Source organism: Lepus europaeus, chromosome 15 (genome assembly GCF_033115175.1).
Source record: "Lepus europaeus isolate LE1 chromosome 15, mLepTim1.pri, whole genome shotgun sequence".
Lineage (NCBI taxonomy): Eukaryota > Metazoa > Chordata > Mammalia > Lagomorpha > Leporidae > Lepus > Lepus europaeus.
The window spans coordinates 64,517,988-64,540,601 of NC_084841.1; the positions used below are offsets into that span (position 1 = coordinate 64,517,988).

At 38.9% G+C, this 22,614-nt stretch overlaps 1 protein-coding gene across 7 annotated transcripts in view; it reads right to left on the minus strand.

Moving 5' to 3' along the window:
- FER (FER tyrosine kinase) overlaps window positions 1–22,614 on the minus strand; it is a 427,785-nt gene that overhangs the window by 302,908 nt on the left and 102,263 nt on the right. For all 7 annotated transcript variants that reach the window (XM_062212305.1, XM_062212302.1, XM_062212303.1 and 4 more), the window contains one exon: window positions 14,959–15,081. In XM_062212305.1, coding sequence (XP_062068289.1) covers window positions 14,959–15,081 — 123 coding nt within the window. The remainder of the gene's footprint in view (window positions 1–14,958; window positions 15,082–22,614) is intronic.

Here is a 22,614-nt window from a genome sequence, read left to right on the forward strand (position 1 = left end):
CTTGGTAAATTCATGCTGTTGGCAATTGCTCTTTTATAATAAATTGGCAATGTTTATGTCTCAATGAATCTCTTTAGTGAGGGCTGAGTTTTAAAACAATCACTTTTATGAGTATATTTTTATAAGGGCCAGAATTTGGAAAAGATTACACCCATTATGAACTTAAAGCTTCCTGAAGGTTTCTTCTTTGTATCTTCTAACTACCAACAGAATTAATAATAACAGCAGTGACAACAGTAGAAGAAACAATTCAAAATATATGAGGTAAAATGGTAAAAGTACATTTTCATTTAAACCTGGAGTATCAATGAGATGAGTGATTTCAAAATAGTAGGAAGAATCAACACAGATTTTTGGTTGCAAATGACAGGACTTTAAAACCATGACCATTATCAACAGTCTTTGCAAACAAGTTTCAAAAAAATAATAATAATAATGGAAAAATGCAAGCAAAAAAATTCACTGAAAGAATAAAAACAAGCTTGGCAGAAATGGAATACTAAATGATAAATGAAGCACAATTGAAGAAAAGCAAATATTAATTGAACATTCAAATGTAATTCAAAAAAACAACTCCTAACAGGCATAAATAACATACATTTTACTCTTTCTTTAATCTATGGTAAGTTTAATAGCCCCCAAAAGATGGCTACATCCTTATTCCCAGAACCTTTAGCCTATGTTCCCTTACAAAGTAAAAGGAATTCTTAGATCTGAGTTACAGATGTTGAGATGGAAGGGGGTTGTCCAGATGAGTCCATTGTAAGCATAAGAGGAAGACAAGAGGGACAATTTCAGAGAAGGCAATGTGACAAAGGAAACAACAGGAGAAAAAGCATTCTGATGTGCGACCAAAAGCAGGGAAATGAGGAAAGCCTCCAGAAATCTGAAATACCAAAGAAGTAGATGGTCCTCCAGAGCCTCCAGAGAAAGCCTTGTGATTAGGCGCATTAGAATCAGTTCTGACATCTGACTACATCTGGGGCAATTCTCTACAACGACAATAGGAAGTTAATACAATCCCTAATAGAGATTATATTTCAGTTTCATTTAAAAAGACAGGATAAAACCATTATAGAAAGTAAGTTATATAGCTTACAGAAAGAGCTCTCCTTTTTAAAATGACTTCTCATAGTGTTTCCAATCCTTATACATTAAGATTTCATCTTTATTTTACTTTGGGTAATAAATAGGACATCCCATAATGATCCTAAAACATTCACATAATGACAAAAATCACTAATACTATGAATCTCTCATTAGAACAACCCATTTTCTGTCCCCCTCATTAGGAACACAGATTGCCTAGCCAGCTTCAATTGTAATGTTCAGACGTGCCCATGGAGTTCTGCACTGAAAATGGGAGCTCTTCCCTGAAAAGATGACTATTCACTGGAATTTGTACTCTTGAGAGCATTCCAAGACCCAGCTCTCGGGACTAACTTAAGTTTTTTTTTTTCCCTTTCCTTTGCTTCCTCATTCAGCCACTAACACACATGTATTTTGGGTGTTTGTGGGAAACACCCTGTCATCTATAATGTTGAGCATGCTGTCTATGGAGTTGTTTCTCTTGCAGTTTTTTCCCTATGAGTTATCCTAGTTACTATGTCTGTTGTAGTGAACAGTTTGGGGAAGACTACAAATCTGCACCACAAGGACTCTTGCTTCCAGAACGACAGAATACTCTGCAGAAAAGAGTTAACCAAGCAGGCTAGAGGCTCCTGTCCTTAGAAAGGCCTGCTTGCACAGCTGGCTTTGTTGGCATCTGAGAACACGGTTGACAAAGAGTTCCTTACACTCACATAAAATAATCCCTCATGGATGACTATCAGCGAGCCTGAACTATGCAAACAATGTGGTTTAGGTTGAACAACTGCTTATCTGTTGGAAAGTTGGAATTTTGGTTTGTGCTAGGGAAAAGGGGCCTAGATCAGCTCCAGACAAAATTCCTCCTGGGGCAGTGAGTCCCTGATGAGTTTCCTTGGACAGTCCCATCACACATACTGCTGGTTTTTGCTTTGTTTTGTTTTTTTAAAGCTGGAGAAGAGTGCACGAAGTGTGGTGCTTTTTGAAAAGGAGACAGCCTAAGAAAGCCTGAAAGCAGGTTCCACCAGCTTCGTGTCTTTTTCTCTCATAATATGACTGTGGATCCACATTCCATCACTGTAAAATGTCTTAGCCTAGAGTACAATAATATACTGTGTCCCAAAATCCTTTCTAGCAACTCTCAAAACACGAAGGTGGTCTGTGGAACTCTGACATATGGACTTTCCCCTATTCTTCAAACTAAGTTGGCACAGGAACAGAATAGAAAATCCAGAAAAAGACCAACATAAGTATTCCCAACTTATTTTTGGCAAATATACAAAAAACAAATCAATGTTGCAAAAAGAGCCATTTGAACAAGTGCCAAGTATAAAAAATTAAACTTTAACCTATAAAAAATTTAAGCCCATATACAAAAAAATCCTCGATGGACAAATTGTGGAATATATAGATAAATTATAGACAGATATATAATAGAAGAATGAAATATTACTCAGCCATTAGAAAGAGCTTGCCTTTTCCAACAGTATGGATGAAATTTGGAAGGCTTTACACTCAGTCAGACAGAGGAAGACAAATACTGAATAATCTAACATGTGGAACTTTTAAAGGTTAGATTCATAGAAAGAGAAAGTAGTATTGTAGTTACCAGGGGCAGAGGAGGCAAGGGGACAAGGAAAGTATGTGGTCATGGAACTTCCAGTCATGAAATGAGTAAGCTCAGGGGATCTAATGTACAACATGGTAGCTACATTTAATATGAATTATATACTTGAAATTTGCTTAAATGTTTTCACCACAAAGCAAAACAAAATAAAGGGTAACTAGGTGAGTTGATGGTTGTGTTAACTAAATTGAGTGTGGTAATCAATTTCACAAAACATATGTATATCAAAATCATCATACTGTGTACCTGATATAATTTTACTCCTCAATAAAGGTGAAAATTTTAATTGTCTTATTTTGAAAAATATACAAGAAAAGATTTATTAGGCTTGACATCAAATCTACAAATCACAAAAGGTAAAATAGATAAACTGGACTAACTTAATTAAAGTTTAAAATTTTGTTTCATGAAAGACCCCTGTCAAGAAAATGAAAAGACAAACTAGAGACTAAGAAAAGAGTATTTCCAAATTCAGATCTAGAATATATAAAACATTTTAAAAAATCCAATTAGAAAGTGGATAGGCTGGCGCAGCGGCTCAATAGGCTAATCCTTCGCCTTGCAGCGCCGGCACACCGGGTTCTAGTCCCAGTCGGGGCACCGGATTCTGTCCCAGTTGCCCCTCTTCCAGGCCAGCTCTCTGCTATGGCCAGGTAGTGCAGTGGAGGATGGCCCAAGTGCTTGGACCCTGCACCCCATGGGAGACCAGGAGAAGCACCTGGCTCCTGGCTTTGGATCAGCGAGATGCGCCGGCTGCAGCACACCGGCCGCAGCGGCCATTGGAGGGTGAACCAACGGCAAAAGGAAGACCTTTCTCTCTCTCTCTCTCTCTCTCTCTCTCACTGTCCACTCTGCCTGTCAAAAAATAAAAATAAATAAATAAATAAATAAATAAAATGGATTTTAAAAAGTGTGGATAAAAAGCACAACACAACAGGACAAACAAGCACAAAGGAATGATATGCCACATTAGTCAGTAGGAAAATACATATTAAATCAATAAGGAGATATCGCTACATACCTATTAAAATGGTTCAAATAAAAAATAATGACAGCACCAAATGCTGGCAAGGACGAAGAGAAACTGGATCACTCACATTGCTGGTGGGAATGTACAGCCACTTTTGAAAAACTACACATGCAATTACCACACAATTTCACTCCTGGGTTATCCCAGAGAAGCTATAACTTATGTTCACACACCAGAAAACCTGTATGTGACTATTTAGAGTGTCTTCATTTCTAACAGCCAAAAAGTAGAAACTAAGCAGATATATTTCAAAGAGTGAATGATGAAACAAACTGGAGTATATCCATACTGTTATGGATAGAATTGTGTACCCCAAAAAGTTATGTTCAAGTCATAATCCTTGAAACCTCATAATATGACCTTATTTGGAAACAGGGTTACTGTAGAAGTAATTAGCTAAGATGATGTCACACTGGAGTGGGAGGGGCTCTTAATCCTCATGCCTGTTATCCTGATAAGAGGAATATCTGATACATAAAGGAGATACATAGGCAGAACACTACGTCAAGACAGAACCAGGGCCCGGAGTGATGTTAGACACTGGCCATCCCAGAAGCTAGGAGAAAAACATGAAACACATTCAGCCTCAAAGTCCTCCAAAGGAATGAACCCTGCCAACACCTTACTTCAGACTTTGCACCTCCAGAACTGTGAGATTAAAAAAAAAAAAAAAAAAGCCAGCACACCGCGCCCATCTGAAGCCAGGAACCAGGTGCTTCCTCCCGGTCTCCCATGGGGGTACAGGGCCCAAGCACTTGGGCCATCCTCCAATCCCCTCCCAGGCCACAGCGGAGAGCTGGACTGGAAGAGGAGCAACCAGGACTGAACCGGCCACCCCAACTGGGACTAGAACCCGGGGTGCCAGCGCCGCAGGCGGAGGATTAGTCAAGTGCGCCAATAAGTTTTTATTTAAAAAAGTAAACAGACATATAAAAATTGTACATATTTATGGGGTAATATGTGATATTTTCAGGAAGAATACATTTATACTTTCTAGTATTTAGCATTGCTTTACAGTGAAAATATTGAAAAATTGTATCTTCTAGGTTTTCACAGAGAAATATACAGTAAAGTAACATTATCAATCTACATCCTACATGCAATGAAACCCCAGAACCTCTTGTTCCTTTCTAGTTATGGTCTAGTCCCCATAAATCAACCTTTTCCCCATTCTTCCTCCCCATTTCCTCCCTCAGCCTCTGGATCAGAGCATTATGTTTTCAATGTCTATGAGATCCTCTATTTTTTTTAACTACCATAGATGAGTGATGTAATGTGTTATTTGTCTTTCTGTGCCTGGCTTATTTCAGTTAACACAGTGTTATCCAGTTCCATCCATGTTGTTGCAAATGACAAGGTTTCATCATTTTGTGGCTAAGTAATATTCCATTGTGTATATGTACATTTTATACATTCATTAGTGCATGCACACTTAGGTTGCTTTCTCTTTCTGGCTATTGTGAATCGTGTAGTAATAAACAGGAACATGTCCCCTCAATAGAACAACTGGATTTCTACACAGTAGTGGGATTGCTGGGTCATATGGTAGTACTATTTTCAGTTTTTTGAAGAGCCTCCATACTGTTTTCTATTTTCTGCAATGATTGTGTTAACTTACATGCCTATTGACACTGTCCAATGGTTGGCTTCTCTCCACAGCCTTGTCAACACTTGCTACCTTCTGTCTCTTTGATGATAGCCAATCTCACTGAACTGAGGTGGTATCTCACTGTGATTTTGATTTGCACTGCTCAGATGATTAATGAAATTAAGCATTTTGTCATCTATCTGTTGGCCATGTGTATGTCTTCCACTGCTAAATGTCTGCTTGCATCTATTGCCCATTTTTTTGCTAATGAAATAAATTTAGTTCTTTGTATATTCTGGATTTTAACACAATATCAAATATACAGCTTGCAAATATTTTATTCCATTATGTAGGTTATCTTTTTATTGATTATTTCCTTTGCTGTGCAAAAGCTCTTAAGTTTGGTGAAATATCATTTGTCTATATTTTTTATTTCCTGTGTTTTTGGAGTTTGATTCAGAAAATCCTTGGACCCAGTGTGCTAAAATTGTTTCCCTAAGGTTTTTTTCTAATAACCTCAAAGTTTCAAGTGTCATAATTAGGTCTTTAATCCATTTTGAGATAATTTTATAAATGAGATTGGGGTCTACTTTCATTCTGCACATGGATATTCAATTTTCCAGGCAACATTTATGAAAAAGACTACCCTTTAGCCAACATATACCCTTCGCACCTTTGTCAAAAATCATTTGGCTGTAGATATATGGGTTTAATTCTAGGGTATCTATTCTGTTTCAATGGATCATGATCCACTTAAAAGCCAATATCATGCTGCTTGAATTACTTTATTTTTTTTTTAAAGTTAAGTGCTGCTTTGTTATTTTTGCTAAAGATCAATTTGGCTGTTTGGGGTCTTTTGAGCTTCCATATAAATTTTAGAACTATTTTTTCTAGCTCTGTGAAAAGATCATGGGTATTTTGATAGGGACTGCACCAAATCTGTAAATTGCTATGAGTAATATGCACATTTAATGGTATTGATTCTACTAATCCATCAACATAGGATGCATTTATATTTCATAGTGTCCTCTTCCATTTTTTATCAATGATTTCAAATTTTCATTGCAGAAATCTTTTCAATTTTTTTGTCTAAACTTACTTCCAGGTATTTTATTTGATTTTTTGTAGCTATTAGAAATGGAATTGCTTCTCTATTTCTTTTTTAGGTAATTCTCCTTTGATGTATAACAATGCTACTGATGTTCATACACTAACTTTATATCCTTTACTGAATTTGTTTAGAATCTTTGGAGTGTCAAGAGTGACAGTATGATTTCCTCCTTTTAAATGTGGATACCCTTTATTTCATTCTCTTGTCTGAACTGTTCTAGCTAGGACTTCCAGTATTATGTTGATGAAAAGTGAAAGTGGGCATGTTTGCCTTGTTACAGATCTTAGAGAGAAAGCCTTCACTTTTCCTCCATTCATTATGTTAGTCAGCTGTTGGCTTATTATATATGCCTTTATTATTATTTTTTTTTTTTTGGACAGGCAGAGTTAGACAGTGAGAGAGAGAGACAGAGAGAAAGGTCTTCCTGGCCGGCGCCGCGGCTCAATAGGCTAATCCTCCGCCTAGCGGTGCCGGTACACCGGGTTCTAGTCCCGGTCTGGGAGCTGGATTCTGTCCCGGTTGCCCCTCTTCCAGGCCAGCTCTCTGCTGTGGCCAGGGAGTGCAGTGGAGGATGGCCCAAGTACTTGGGCCCTGCACCCCATGGGAGACCAGGAGAAGCACCTGGCTCCTGCCATCGGATCAGCGCGGTGCGCCAGTCGCAGCGCATCTACCGCGGCGGCCATTGGAGGGTGAACCAACGGCAAAAGGAAGACCTTTCTCTCTGTCTCTCTCTCTCTCTCGCTGTCCACTCTGCCTGTCAAAAAAAAAAAAAAATTAAAAAAAAAAAACTCTTAAAAAAAAAAAAAAAAAAGAAAAGAAAGGTCTTCCTTTTGCCGTTGGTTCACCCCCCAATGGCCGCTACAGACGGCGTGCTGCGCCCATCCAAAGCCAGAAGCCAAGTGCTTCCTCCTGGTCTCCCATGCGGGTGCAGGGCCCAAACACTTGGGCCATCCTTCACTGCCTTCCCTGGCCACAGCAGACAGCTGGCCTGGAATAGGAGCAACCGGGACAGAATCCGGCACCCCAACCGGGACTAGAACCCGGGGTGCCAGCGCTGCAGGTGGAGGATTAGCCAAGTGAGCCGTGGCGCCAGCTGGCCTTTATTATTCTGAAATACGTTCCTTCTATACCTAATTTGATGGGTTTTTATCATGAAGGAACATTCAGCTGTATCAAATGCATTTTCTACATCTATTGAGATGATCAAAAGATTTTCGTCCTTCATCCCATTGATGTACTGTATCACATTTATTGATCTATGAATGCTGAACCATTCTCCCATCTCTGGGTTGAAGCCTGTTTGATCATTAGAATGATTCTTTAAATGTGCCATTGGATTTGATTTGCTAGCATTCTGTTGAGGATTACTGCATCTATGTTCACAAAAGATACTGCCTTTAGCTTTCTTTTTTATTGTGTCCTTGTCTGGTTTGGTATCAGGATGATGCTGGCCTCACAGACTGAATCTGGAAGACTGTCCTCCCCACTTCTATTTTTGAAATAAGAAGGATGGGTGTTAATTCATCTTTTAATGATTGCTAGATTTCAGCAGTGAAGCTATCTAGTCTTGGGCTTTTTTTTAATGGGAGATTTTTTTATTACTGATTCAATCTTTCTATTCATGGGTCTGCTTAGGATTTCCTCATAATTCAATCTGGATATAGTGATTAGAGCTAACAGTTTGTTCATTTCTTCTAGGTTATCAAATTTGTTGCCATACACTTTTTCACAGTAATCTCTAACAACTCTTTTATTTCTGTGTGTTCAGTGGTACTGCCTCCATTTTCATCTACAATTCTGTTTTTGAAACTTCACTCTTGTTTTCTTGGTCATTCTAGCTAAGGGTTATTAATTTTTTTAAAGATTTATTTATTTATTTGAAAGTCAGAGTTCCACAGAGAGGCAAGGCATAGAAGAGAGAGAGAGAGAGAGAGAGAGAGAGAGGTCTTCCATCTGATGGTTCACTACCCAATTGGCCGCATGGCTGGAGCTGTGCTGATTTGAAGCCAGGAGCCAGGAGCTTCTTCTGGGTCTCCCAAGTGAATGCAAAGGCCCAAGGACTTGGGCCATCTTCTACTGCTTTCCCAGGCCACAGAAGAGAGCTGGATCGGTACTGGAGCAGCCAGGTCTCGTACCGGCACCCATACAGGACGCCGGCTCTTCAAGCCAGTGCATTAACCCACTGCACCACAGTGCCGGCCCCAAGAGTTACTAATTTTACCTTTTAAAAGAATCAGTTCTCCATTTCATTGATTTTCTTAAATTTACTTGAAAATCACAGTTGCAGAGAGAGAGAGTGACAGAGATATCTTCCATCTGCTGATTCACTTGCAAATATACTCAACAGCCATGGCTTAGCCAGGCTAAAGCCAGGAGCCATAGGCATCATCTGAATCTCCCACGTTGAGGAGCAGGAGCCCAGGCACTTCGACCATCTTCTTCTGTTCCCCCAGTAGCAGGGAGCTAGATCAGAAGTGGAGCAGCTGGGACACAAACTGGCACACAAATGGGATGCCAGCATTACAGGTGCTGGCTTTGCCTGCTATGCCCCAACACAGGCCATGATTTTATGTTTTCAATTTTGTCTCCTGGATGAGACACGGGTGCATATTGGGAAGGAGTACATTTTTGTTGTCTTTTGTAGGTTTTTTTCTATAGAATGTTCTTTTTTTTCTCCTTAATTCTCATGTTGTTAACGTGATACTAATATAAAAAACAATAGATTTAATGTAGTTCTTCCTCTTTTTTAGTTTTTAAGATAAAATATTTTTAATTTACATTATAGCTAAAGCTTAAATGCACTGCTAAGTAAAAAGTGCAACAAGTAACAAAGTAAAAACACCCTAGTTCAAGGGGAATACAGGCAAGAGCTATAAAAAATAATCAAATGAAAATATGACCATTTCACTTATATGCAATAAATTTTAAAATAATCACAGATCATTAAAACTATAATAGCATAGCATTCTTAACCATTGCCTTGACAAAGACAAATAAAGTTTGACAAAACTGTATCTGCAAAAATATTGATTCACACAGGCATTTCTTTCTTTTTTGTTTTTGATTTTTTATTTTTTCTTTATTAATTTTAACTTCCACAAATAAGGGAGAACCTATGGTGTTGGTCTTTCTGTGTTTGGTTTATTTCACTTAACACTTCAATTGCATCCATTTTGATTCAAATACAAGAATTTCATTCTTTTTTAAAGCTGAAAAATATTCCATTGTATAAACATAAGCCACATTTTCTTTATTCATTTGATGATGAACACCTTGGTTAATTCCATAATTTGGCTACTGTGAACAATACTGCTATAAACATGATGCAAGAAGTCATCACCTACACCAACATCTTGAAGTATGTCCCATTTTCTTCCAGCAACTTCATAATCTCAGATCTTAAATTTATGTATTTGATCCATCTTGAGTTGATTTTTTTTTCATGGTGAGAAGTACAGATCTAATTTCACTGTTCTACACACATACATTTCAGGTTTACCAGTACTGTTTATTTAAGAGAATATCTTTTCTCCAATGTATGCTCTGGGCACTGTTGTCAAATATTGGTTGGCTATATGTATGTGGATTAATTTATGGGCTCTAAATTCTGTTCCACTGATATATCAGTCAGTTTTTATTTCAGTACCATGCTTTTTTAATCACTATAGCTTTCTGGTATGCTTTGAAATTAGGTATTATGATGCCTACTTTAGCTATTGCAGGTATTCTGTGATTCCATAGGAATTTTTGGATTGTTTGTTCTAATTCTGTAAATAATATAACTGATATTTTGATAAGGATAGCAAAGATTCTTTAAATTGCATTAAGTAGTATAGATATTTTAGTGATACTGATTCTTCCAATCCTTGAGCAAGGAATATCTTTCCAGTTTTTTGTGCCCTTGATGATTGCTTTCATCAGTGTTTGAGAATTTTCATTGTAGAAATATTTAACTTATTTGGTTAAATATATCTTTAAGTACTTGATTTTTTGTGGCTACTGTGAATGGAATTTCTTTATTTCTCTTTTGGTGAGTGAATCACTAGTGAATAAAAAAGCTAATGTAGGGGCTGGCACTGTGGTGTAGTAGGTTAAGCTGCCGTCTATAGTGCTGGCATCCCATAAGGATACAGGTTCAAATCTTGTTTGCTCCACTTCCAATCCTGCTCTCTGCTAAATGGCCTGGGAAAGCAGCCAAGGATATACCAAGTACGTGGGCCCCTTGCTCCCAATGGGAGACCTAGAAGAAACTCCTGGCTTTGGTCTGGCCCAGGCCTAGGCATTGTGGCCATCTGGGTAGTGAACCACCCCCTCTCTCCCTCTCTCCCTCTCTCCCTCTCTCCCTCTCTTCCTCCCATTCTCTCTCTGTCTTTCCCTCTTTCTCTGTTATTGTGACTTATTAATAAATAAATAAATAAATCTTTTTAAAAAGCTACTGCAGCCATTTGGGGAGTAAACCAGCAATGGAAGACCTCTCTCTCTCTCTCTCTCTCTCTCTCTCTCTCTCTTATCTGTGTGTGTGTGTGTTTTCCTCTCTGTAACGCTTTCAAATAAATTAAATAAATAAATCTTAAAAAAAAAAAAATCAAAGAATCTCCTAATTTCTAGACTAGGAAAACCCTTAAAGATCATCTCCTCTGAAAATATATAGTCAGACATCCTGGTGAGAGAAGTCAACATAACTCTAGGTAGAGCTTTCTGGTCATTTGTAAAGAGGAAAGTAACACATTTGTGAATTGAGAAAAGGAAAATATAATGTCACAATACTAAACACTTCCAGAGTAAAGAAACGACCAGAGTAACTTAAATTTTCTTGATATCACCTTCAAAAAGCTCACTGATTCCAATGTGGTATTTCGATGGACTGGATGATTACATGCTGCCAAAATCCATGTGCTGAAATCCTAACTCCCAAGGTGATGGCATTAGGAGGCAGGGTTTAGGGAGGTGATTGGATCATGGGAGTGGAGCATTCGTAAATGGAATGGCTGTCTTTAAACAAGCGATCCCGGGCTGGCGCCATGGCTCACTCCTCCGCCTGAGGCACCAGCATCACAAATGGCCGCCAGGTTCTAGTTCGGTTGCTCTTCTTCCAGTCCAGCTCTCTGCTGTGGCCCGGAAGGCAGTGGTGGATGGCCCAAGTGCTTGGGCCCCTGCACTAGCATGGGAGACTTGGAAGAAACTCCTGGCTCCTGGCTTCGGATTGGCACAGCTCCGGCCATTGCAGCCAACTGGAGAGTGAACCAGCAGATGGAAGACTTCTCTCTCTCTCTGTCTCTGCCTCTCCTCTCTCTGTGTAACTCTGACTTTCAAATAAATTAATTAATTTAAAAGAAATAAAGAAACAAATCTTTAAATAGAAAGAACAGATAGTGAAAAAAATACTAAGACTGAACTATCCTAGGTTGAGTTGTGTTGGTTCATTGTGCTGGGGAGATTTAAGTCAGTCTTGTACTTTGGGAATTTAGGATACTTCTAATACATACAAAGAGGCATATTAGGTAGGTAACTGACATGGCCTCAGAGTTCAGAAAGAAATGTGAATGAGAGTAACAAATGTGGGTCATCTTCAGGAAATCACCTAGGAAGAGAGTTTAGGAAAATGAATGACATAGCATAGGGCCATGACTTACATGGATTGGCTGACTAGAGGAGAATAAATTTGCTAAGGAATGGCCAGAATTATAGGAATAAGATCTGGCATCTTGGGTTCTAAAGGCCAAGGGAAAAGATGAAACATGAACCAACACAGAGATCACTGGTGACCTTAGAGATACTTATTTCTATTGTGATGGGGCAAAAGCCAGACCATGTGGACTGAAAACAAAGTGAGAATTGAGGAAATGAATGAGCATGAACATTCTTTTTTTTTTTTTTTAAGATTTATTTATTTTACTTGAAAGTCAGAGTTACATAGAGAGAGAGGGAGAGGCAGATAGAGAAGGAGAGGCAGAGAGAGAGAGAGAGAGAGAGAGAGAGAGAGAGAGAGAGGTCTTCCATCTGCTGGGTCACAACCCAGTAGGCCGCAACAGCCGGAGCTGCGCCGATCCGAAGCCAGGAACCAGGAGCTTCTTTCAGATCTCCCATGCTGATGCAGGGGGGCCAAGGGTCATCTTCTACTGCTTTCCCAGGCCATAGCAGAGAGATGGATCAGAAGCAGAGCAGCTGGGCCTCAAACCGGTGCCCACGTGGGATGCCAGCACTGCAAGCGACAGCTTTACTTGCTAACACCACAGCGTCGGCCCCAATAATCACTGTTAAAATACATTTATACTAAGATAGCAGAAGGCAAAGACAGTAGCTGGAGAAAAATACAGAAATTAAAAAAGGGGCTTTAGGGGGTATACAGGGAGGTAGAGATTTTTTCTAGAAGTCAAATATATTTTTAAATTGAGTGCAAGAGTCTTATTGATAAGAAAAGGTGAACATAATACACAAAATAATACAAATTTCTTGGAAAATAAGAGGTAATGAGTTATAACAAAAAAGGCACAGGAAATAGTCTTAGAACAAGGGAAACAGTCTATTGAAATAAGGAAAGATAATGGTACAAATGTGGAGGATCTATATGGTTAGTTCCAGAAATTACAGGAGTTCTCACTTAATGTTTTAGTTTTATCTGCAATGTAGAAGTCCACCTGCTAACTATGATGATAAAGATAAAAGAGTCAGAGATTTGGGAAAAGTGGAGAATATTTGCAAAGTACAAACATTAAGAACAGAGAAATATATCATATCACAAATTCCTTGAGAGTCTTCATAAATCAAGCCAGTTGTAACAGGACAATACCAAAAAATGTACAAGGCCCAGTCAAGGGGCGGGTGCTGTGGTGTGGAGGGTAAAGCTGCCGCCTACAGTGTTGGCATCCGATATGGGTGCCGGTTCAACTCCCAGCTGCTCCACTTCCAATCCAGCTCTCTGTTATGGCCTGGGAAAGCAGTGGAAGAAGGACCAAATCCTTGGGCCCCTCCACCCATATGGGATACCCAGAAGACACTGCTGACTCCTAGCTTAGGATCGGCTCAGCTCCAGCCATTGCAACTAATTGGGGAGTGAACCAGCGGGTGGAAGACCTCTCTCTCTCTGCCTCTCATTCTCTTTCTGTGTAACTCTAACTTTCAAATAAATAAATTAATTAAAAAAAAAAAAAAAGGCCCAGTCAAGATTAAAGAAACCAGCAACCACTATATTAGATGGAAGCAATTACCGAAGTTAGATTTGAAATTCTTTTTTTTTTTTTTTTTTTTTTTTTTGACAGGCAGAGTGGACAGTGAGAGAGAGAGACAGAGAGAAAGGTCTTCCTTTTGCCGTTGGTTCACCCTCCAATGGCCGCCGCGGTAGGCGCGCTGCGGCCGGCGCACCGCGCTGATCCAAAGGCAGGAGCCAGGTGCTTCTCCTGGTCTCCCATGGGGTGCAGGGCCCAAGCACTTGGGCCATCCTCCACTGCACTCCCGGGCCACAGCAGAGAGCTGGCCTGGAAGAGGGGCAACCGGGACAGGATCGGTGCCCCGACCGGGACTAGAACCCGGTGTGCCGGCGCCGCAAGGCGGAGGATTAGCCTAGTGAGCCGCGCCGCCGGCCAGATTTGAAATTCTAAAAGTTAGGTAAAATTTAAATTTTAAAGCAGTCAAGGACATACTAAAATTACTGAAAGACAAGAATACTTAAGACAAAACTAGAGGACCCAAGAACACATTTACAAATCCAAATATCAGCAAGGCAAATAACAGTAAAACACAGTACATCTCAGAGCGACTTTTATAGGTGAGGCAGATTACTCTTTTCTTTGTTTATCTGATTCCCTCTAACATTAAGAGAAGCTAATTTCTGGATAATAATCGTCTGCCACTTTTTTTTTAACACAGGAATTCATGGTGAGTCTGGGGCAAAAGGATGCAAGTAAGTAAGGCCAGCTTTTAACAAAGGATTTTTTGGAAAACAATTTAAATTGTTGAAACATTAAGATATATGATCAGTACACTATATTTATACAAACACAGAATCACTTTTCTAGAGTCCAGAAAATAACTACACAATTGTATACTTAAAATGAAAATTTCCATTCTCTTTTTTTTTTTTTTTTTTTTTGACAGGCGGAGTGGACAGTAAGAGAGAGAGACAGAGAGAAAGGTCTTCCTTTTGCCGTTGGTTCACCCTCCAATGGCCGCTGCGGCCGGCATACCGCGCTGATCTGATGGCAGGAGCCAGGTGCTTATCCTGGTCTCCCATGGGGTGCAGGGCCCAAAGACTTGGGCCAGCCTCCACTGCACTCCCTGGCCACAGCAGAGAGCTGGCCTGGAAGAGGGGCAACCAGGATATAATCCGGCGCCCCGACCGGGACTAGAACCCGGTGTGCCGGCACCACTAGGCGGAAGATTAGCCTATTGAGCCGCGGCGCCGGCCAAAAATTTCCATTTTCATTAATAGTACATGGTATCATGTAACTAAAGTATTTCTCTAAAATTACATCAACTAAACTTCCTTTGTTCAATTTTTTTTTTTTTTTTTTACTCACTCAGACTTCTTTTCACATGTCTTAGAAGACTCTTCAATCCTATTTTCTAGCTCCAAGACAGCCTCCTCCTTGTTTAAAAGCATCTGCTGGGTCTGCATTAGATCTTCTGCTAAAGTTTTCAACCTAGAATGAACAATTTCCTCATTATCAATCAACATGCTAATTATATTGACTTTACACATACCAAAAAGCATTCAAACACCTAAGGCTGTAATGGCCCAAACAGTAGTTATATGTAATTAGCTAGATAAAGTAAAAATTCAGTTCTTTGATTGTATTAGCCATGTTTCAAATACTAAAGCAAAAGACATAGCTAATGGCTCCCTTATTGAACAGAACAGAAAAGAACACTTTAAACATCACAGTAGCTATTCTTGGGTAGTGGTCAAAGAGTCTTCGTTAATCAAAAGAAAATACAGAAACAGAAAGAAGGGAAAAGAGTACTAAAGTAAACGAATACCTGCCATTTCCCAGGAAGAGTTTATAGAGAAAAGATCAGGCCTTTTGTTTTCAGAGAAAAATGTACATATATTTTGACCTTGCCATTTTTTTCTCTGAGACTCCTGAAAATTCTTAAGCTCATTTAATCTATTTTCTTATGTGTAATTTCAGTACAGTAACATTTGCCTCATACTGTTCTTTTAATCATCAAATAAAATAAATGTATATAATGACTGTACTTGGTAGACATTCAGTAAAATAGAAATTAATATTATTTGCCTATGTTATCATTTCTCAGCCTTTTGGCTGGATCAAGTATATTTGCATATGTTATATCTTCAGAGAAATCTTTTTTAAAAAAAGATTTACTTTATTTATTTGAAAAGCAGAGTTAGAGAGAGAGAGAGAGAGAGAGAATCTTCACTCTCCAAATGGCAGCAAAGGCCAGGTTTGGGCCAGTCAGAAGCCAGGAACCTGGAGAGCTTCTTCCAGGTGCCCCACGTGGGTGCAGGGGCCCAACCACTTGGGCCATCTGCTGCTGCTTTTCCCAGGCCATTAGCTGGGAGCAGCATTGGAAGTTGAGAAGCCAGGACTTGAATTGGCACCCATATGGGTTGCTGGCATCACAGGCAGAGGTTAAACCCGCTATGCCACAACACTGGTCCCCAGGGAACTCTTTTGATAGCATTTTCTACACAGATTTGAAGAGAATTTAATACATAAAATGTACTCACAGAAGACATAATTTATGAAACTAGAAATTATGTAAAACATCAATTTTGAGTGAGTTCATAAATGCCTATCTCATCCACGCTGAATTTAATAAAAATTTGTTTCTTTTTCTTCATTGCTGTCCTCCCCTCTGTTAGAACTTTTGCTTCACACTTTTTTTTGTCTTCTCTTCATGGTTATTTTTTCATTCACCTCTCTTCTCAACCCTTTCATTCTTTATTTAAACAAATGTTTACTAAGCACATTTTCAGTGTATCAGATTCTCTTCTAGACATTAGGGATACACTAACAAACAAGATAACAAGATTGCCTTCAGGAAAACGACATTCTACTAGACATACACAAAGCAGAAAAGACAGCTGATTCACAAGAATGAAAATTCCATGGGAAAAAATATTTTCCTTTTCTTACTATTGTTCCCTAAAAGCCTGAAGAATGTGAATTAAGTGAAAGAGAACATAGTAGTAACTACAGTTTATGCACAGATGACATAATAAATATACAGAGTTTGCAAATTTCAAAACACTATTTACTCTCATGTCACTATTACATTTTTCATCTGTAAATATAGTAGCTGCTCTTTCATGTATAAATAGAAATGAAATGGCTTTATCCCTTACATTGTTAAAATTAAATATCATGGTATCATCATAAAAACTACTTAAATGTCATAAAATGACCCTATCAAAAAAAATTCACAAAATAACATAATCTTTAACATTTACTGAGGGCCAAGCTCAGCTTTAAATACTTTAAAAATAGGCTTTGGGGCTGATGCCATGATGTAGTATCTTAAGCACCTGCCTACGCTGCAGGCATCCCATATGGGCACCGATCTGCGTCCACTTCCAATCCAGCTCCCTGTTGATGGCCTAGGAAAGCTGTAGAAAATGGTCCAACTACTTGGGCCCCTACACCTATGTGGGAGATTAGGAAGAAGCTCTTGTCTCCTGGCTTTGGTTTGGCTCCGCTCCAGCAGTTGCAGCCATTTGGGGAATGAACCAGCAGATGGAAGACCTTTTTGTCTCTTCCTCTCTCTGTCTGTAACTCTGCCTCTCAAGTAAATAAATAAATCTTTAAAAAAAAAAAAAAGGCTTTTAAATGCATGCATTTTTTACACTAATATTATGATTACATCCATTTATCTATGAGGAACTATGTCACAAAGAGATTAGCATCTAGCCCAAAGTCACAGAGCTCAAAGTGGAATAGCCAGCATTATTAGCACCTTATATCCTGAGTCCATGGTCTCAACAACTAATATGCTCTGTTTTAGTAATTCCATCTCATAGAATACTTGCATACTTCAACAAATACACAAATATGCAAGCACAAAGATGTTTACTAAAGAACTGTATAGAATCTAACAAGCAAAGATGAATGTATCATGATGATTGTGACACCAAACCTTCAGACACCTCACTTGCATGATTCCTTCCAAGATTCTATACTTAATTCTGTAATTTTGTATAGTTGTTCTTAAAGGTGCTTCCCCAACTTTATAAGCCTCAGATCTGACAAAACCTAGATTCATCTCTTCCAATAGGAAAAAAACTGGAAATAACCTAAATATCCACTAGTAAGTAGCTAAATTAAATTATGTTACATGCAAACAATACACCATTAGGAAGGTTTCATACAGATTAAGAATAGAGGATAATGCAAAGAGTATGCATAGACTAATCACATTTACATCAAGAAAACTATTAATTTTGACAAAGACACTAATATGAGATGTTTATGGAGGAAATAGGGTGAGGGGTGTATGGGAACTCTGTATTACTACATCATAAGTTTTGTTTTGTAAGCAGGAAACTATTCTGAAATAAAATGGCTTTTTTTAGAGACACTTTATTTATTTGAAAGGCAGAGTTAGAAAGAGGGAAAGACAGAGAGAGAAAGGTCTTCCATCTGCTGGTTCACTCCCCAAATGCCTTTAACAGCTGAGGCTAGGCTAGGGTGAAGTCAGGACCCAGGAGCTTCATCTGGGTCCCTCACGCAGGTGCAGGGGCCCAAGGACTGGACCATCTTCCTCTGCTTTCCGAGACATATTAGCAGGGAGTTGGACCAGAAGTGGAGCAACCAGAACTTGAACCAGTGCCCATATGGCACTGGTGGTGCAGGTGGTGGCTTTACCTGCTATGCCACAAAACTGGTCCCAATAAAACACTCTAAAAAATTAAAAACAATTTATGTACGTGTATATGCTTGTACTCTCAATACGCATTTCTGGAAAGACACATAAGTTTCTTTCAAGTAGTAACCCTAGAAAGTAATAATAGAGAGGAGTAGTTTACAAAAAGGAGGAAGGAGTATTTTGGTTTTTTTTCACTGTACAGATTTAGTATCCCTGATTCAAAATTCCAAAATTAAAAATAATGCTCCAAAATGAAAAACTTTTTGAGCACTAACATGAAACACGTAGAAAATTCCACAACTGGCCTCCTGTAATACATTACAATCAAAACACAGATACGCTAAAATATTGTATAAAATTATCTTTAGACTATATGTATATGACACAAATGAATTTTGCATTTAGATTTCCATTCTCTTCCCAAGATACTTCATTGTATATATGCAAATATTTCAAAATCTGAAACAATTCTGGTCCCAAGCATTTTGGATAAGGAATACTCATCTTTATTACAATTTCATATGATTTTGCAGACTTTTTGAAAGATTTATTTATTTATTTGAAAGTCAGAGTTAGAGAGAGAGAAATCTTCCATCTGCTGGTTCACGTCCCAGATGGCCACAAATGCCAGGGCTGGGTACTGCTGAAGCCAGGAGTCAGGAGATTCATCCAGGTCTCCCATGTAGGTACCTGAGCCCAAGAACCTGGGCCATCCTCTGTTGCTCTTCCAAAGCCATTATCAGGGAGCAGCTGGGACACAAACTGGTGCCCATAAGGAATGCCTGCATTGCAGGCAGTGGCTTTACCTACTATGACACCATGCTGGCCCCAGATTTTGCAAATTTTATCATCTGCATGCATTACTCAAGCAACTGTTGAAAACTTCGTTGTATTTAAAGATATAAAGACTAAAACACTCATTATATATAATAGGAAGTTTTCTTATATAACTCTTTATATAATGTCAAATCATTGGCTGGCATTATCTAAAACTTACAGCACTCTTAGAGAAAACCAATGTCCTAAATATCTATAAATAGCTCACCAAACAAATAATCTCAACTGCTTTGTTTCTTTAGTGAAATTTCCTGTAATGTCATTTTAATTGTGACATCTAGATAATAACGAAATGGAATAAAGGTTAAAGTTGCCTGACACTTCTGTCTAAATTACTGCAACATAAATTGAAGAAATAAAGTATTTCTTGCCACCTCAAACTTAAAACACAATTGCAATAGCATAGCATTTTATGGCTGACTTTCTATTCCATGACACAAATCTTTACTAGCTTCTCTCAAGATTAAACAGTTGGCTCCTAATAAACCAAACAAAAGCCATGGGTTTCTGTTAAATATGTATATTCAGCTCCTAATACCCAAACTAATCCACCTCCACTCCAACAAATCCACTAGCTCTCTTCCGTACAGCTTCTTCATTTACCTTAACCAAACTGGCCTCCTAACATGTCATCATCCTTCTAATATTTTACATTTTCCACATCTTCCCAACTTACTCTGAAAGTATATATTCCTTAAGAGATTATTCTGGAGCTAAGAGTGGGCAGGAAGGCAGACAAAATAGGCTTTGTAAACCAGGTTCAAAGGTTCTGTCTAGGAGGTAAGGGACTATTGTGACATTCCACATCCTACTGAATATAAAGTTGGCTTTCATTGTTAGCTGGGTTAAACTAGTATCATCACAGGAGTCAACAAACATTTTCTCTAAAGGTCTGCAGAGTAAATATTTTAGATTTTGCCACCAAGAGGCAAAACCAAGGATATTAAGTAGGTATTAAAATACAAAAGAGAAAAGAAATACTCACAAATACTTTATTGACAAATTCAAAACTACAATAATAATTAGGTACAATTTATTGTAATACCATTCTATAAATGAGAAAGATGGAAATCTTCAAAGATGGTATCACAGCTAGCCCTCTATATCCATGGGGTCTGTATCCATGGATTCAATCAATCACAGATAGAAAATATATGAAAAAAAAATTGTGTCTTTACTAAAATACAAAGATTTCAATTTTGTTATTATTCCCTAAATAATATAACAACTATTTATATAATATTAAATATTATAAATAACATACCTACAGTATATGCGAGGATGTGAGTAGGTTATATGCAAATATTACCCCATTTTATACCAGGAATTAAGAATCCATGCATCTAGGCATCTCTGGGGGATCCTAGAACCAATCCCCATGGACACCAAAGGATGACTTCCTCACTGGAGTTCAAAGAAAGTTCTTACTAAAAATCAATTGTAAATGTTTACTGTTAATGCATACATAGTGAGATTTTATGTATTTCATCTTTGGAAATGTCTTTTCACACAGATTGTTAGCAGCAAATACCAATATCTATCTATGAGTATAAGTATATTCAGTGCTTAGCAGGAATAGAATAATTACATAATAAATGCAAAGCTTTGCCACCTAATTCAATAACAAAAAGATTCACACTCAGCTGTGCCTGAAAAATGCAACATTGAAACCCATTTTCTCTTCTCTTCCTGCTTTGATATGACAGGCAAGAAGTAAATAAAATGCTACATATCCTTATATGGGTGGCACTCAAACTAGTACTGGGTTATAAGTGTGTCACTGTGATTTGTACTGTACCAAGAAGCAGTGCGGAGCAATGAGAGTACCACATACAGTCTGTCATGACTGCTTGACTCTGCGATTGTAGCAGAGTATTACCCATAGACAACAAGTAAATGAATGAATAAAACTTTATGCATCCTGATATTTAAATTTTATTTTATTTTCATGTGTCTTGAAAAGTAATTCTCCTTTTGATTTATTTCAATCATCCTAAAATGTTAACAACAGGGGCTGGCACTGTGGTGCAGCAGGTTAAAACCCTGGCCTGCAACACCGGCATCCCTTATGGGCACCGGTTCAAGTCCCAGCTGCGCCACTTTTGATCTAGCTCCCTACTAATGGGCCTGGAAGCAGCGGAGGATGGCCAAAGTCCTTGGGCCCCTTCACCCACATGGGAGACCTGGAAGAAGCTTCTGGCTCCTGGCTTCAAATCAGCTCAGCTCTAGCAGTTGCAGCCATCTGGTGAGTGAAATAGCAGATGGAAGACCTCTCTCTCTCTCTCTCCCTCTCCCTCTCCCTCTCTCTCCCTCCCTCTGTAACTCTTTCAAATAAAATAAATCTTAAAAAAAAAAAAATGTAACCAGCAATCTTAGCTCATGGGCTATAGAAAAACAGGCAGCATGCTGGATTTAGCTTATGAGAAGTACAAATTGCTAATTTATGTCCTTGAAGAAGATTTTTTACATAGATACCAATCTTAAAACTAAAATACGGCCGGCGCCTTGGCTCAATAGGCTAATCCTCCACCTGCGGTGCCGGCACACCAAGTTCTAGTCCCCGTCGGGGTGCTGGATTCTGTCTCGGTTGCCCCTCTTCCAGGCCAGCTCTCTGCTATGGCCCGGAAAGGCAGTGGAGGATGGCCCAAGTCCTTGGGCCCTGCACCCCATGGGAGACCAGGAGAAGCACCTGGCTCCTGACTTCGGATCAGTGCGGTGCGCCGACCGCAGCGCGCCAGCCGCGGCGGCCATTGGAGGGTGAACCAACGGCAAAGGAAGACTTTCTCTCTGTCTCTCTCTCTCACTGTCCACTCTGCCTGTCAAAAAAAAAAAAAAAAACTAAAATATTCTTATTTATAGTCTATTATAAATATATTCTATTTTAAACATCATGATTTTAAATTTTAAAAAGTATATTGGAGTGGGGGGTGTGATGCAGCGGGTTATCGCCCCGGCCTGAAGTGCCAGCATCCCATAAGGGCGCCGGTTCTAGTCTCAGCTGCTCTACTTCCGATACAGCTCTCTGCTATGGCCTGGGAAAGCAGTAGAAGATGGTCTGAGTCCTTGGGCCCCTGCACCCACGTGGGAGACCCAGAGGAAGCTCCTGGCTCCTGGTTTCAGATTGGCACAGCTCTGGCCATTGCAGCCAATTGGGGAGTGAATCATCGGATGAAAGACCTCTCTTCCTCTTTCTCTCTGCCTCTCCTCTTTCTGTGAAACTCTGACTTTCAAATACATAAATAAATATTTAAAAAAAAGTATATTGGGAAACACAAAGCCTGAGATTGAGCTTGGTTTAGCATACATGACTATACATTTTATACAATCTTTTGGAACTCAAATGTATTTCCTACTAATAGGTTATAATATTTTATAATAAAGAGAGTCTTGTTTTAAACTAGAAAATAGTCAACAAAGAACCTTAGTCAACCTAAAGACCTTGACTATCTATAATTTTGCTAAAATTAATCAAAACTGCTTCATTGGTAGACACATTATTGTTCACATTA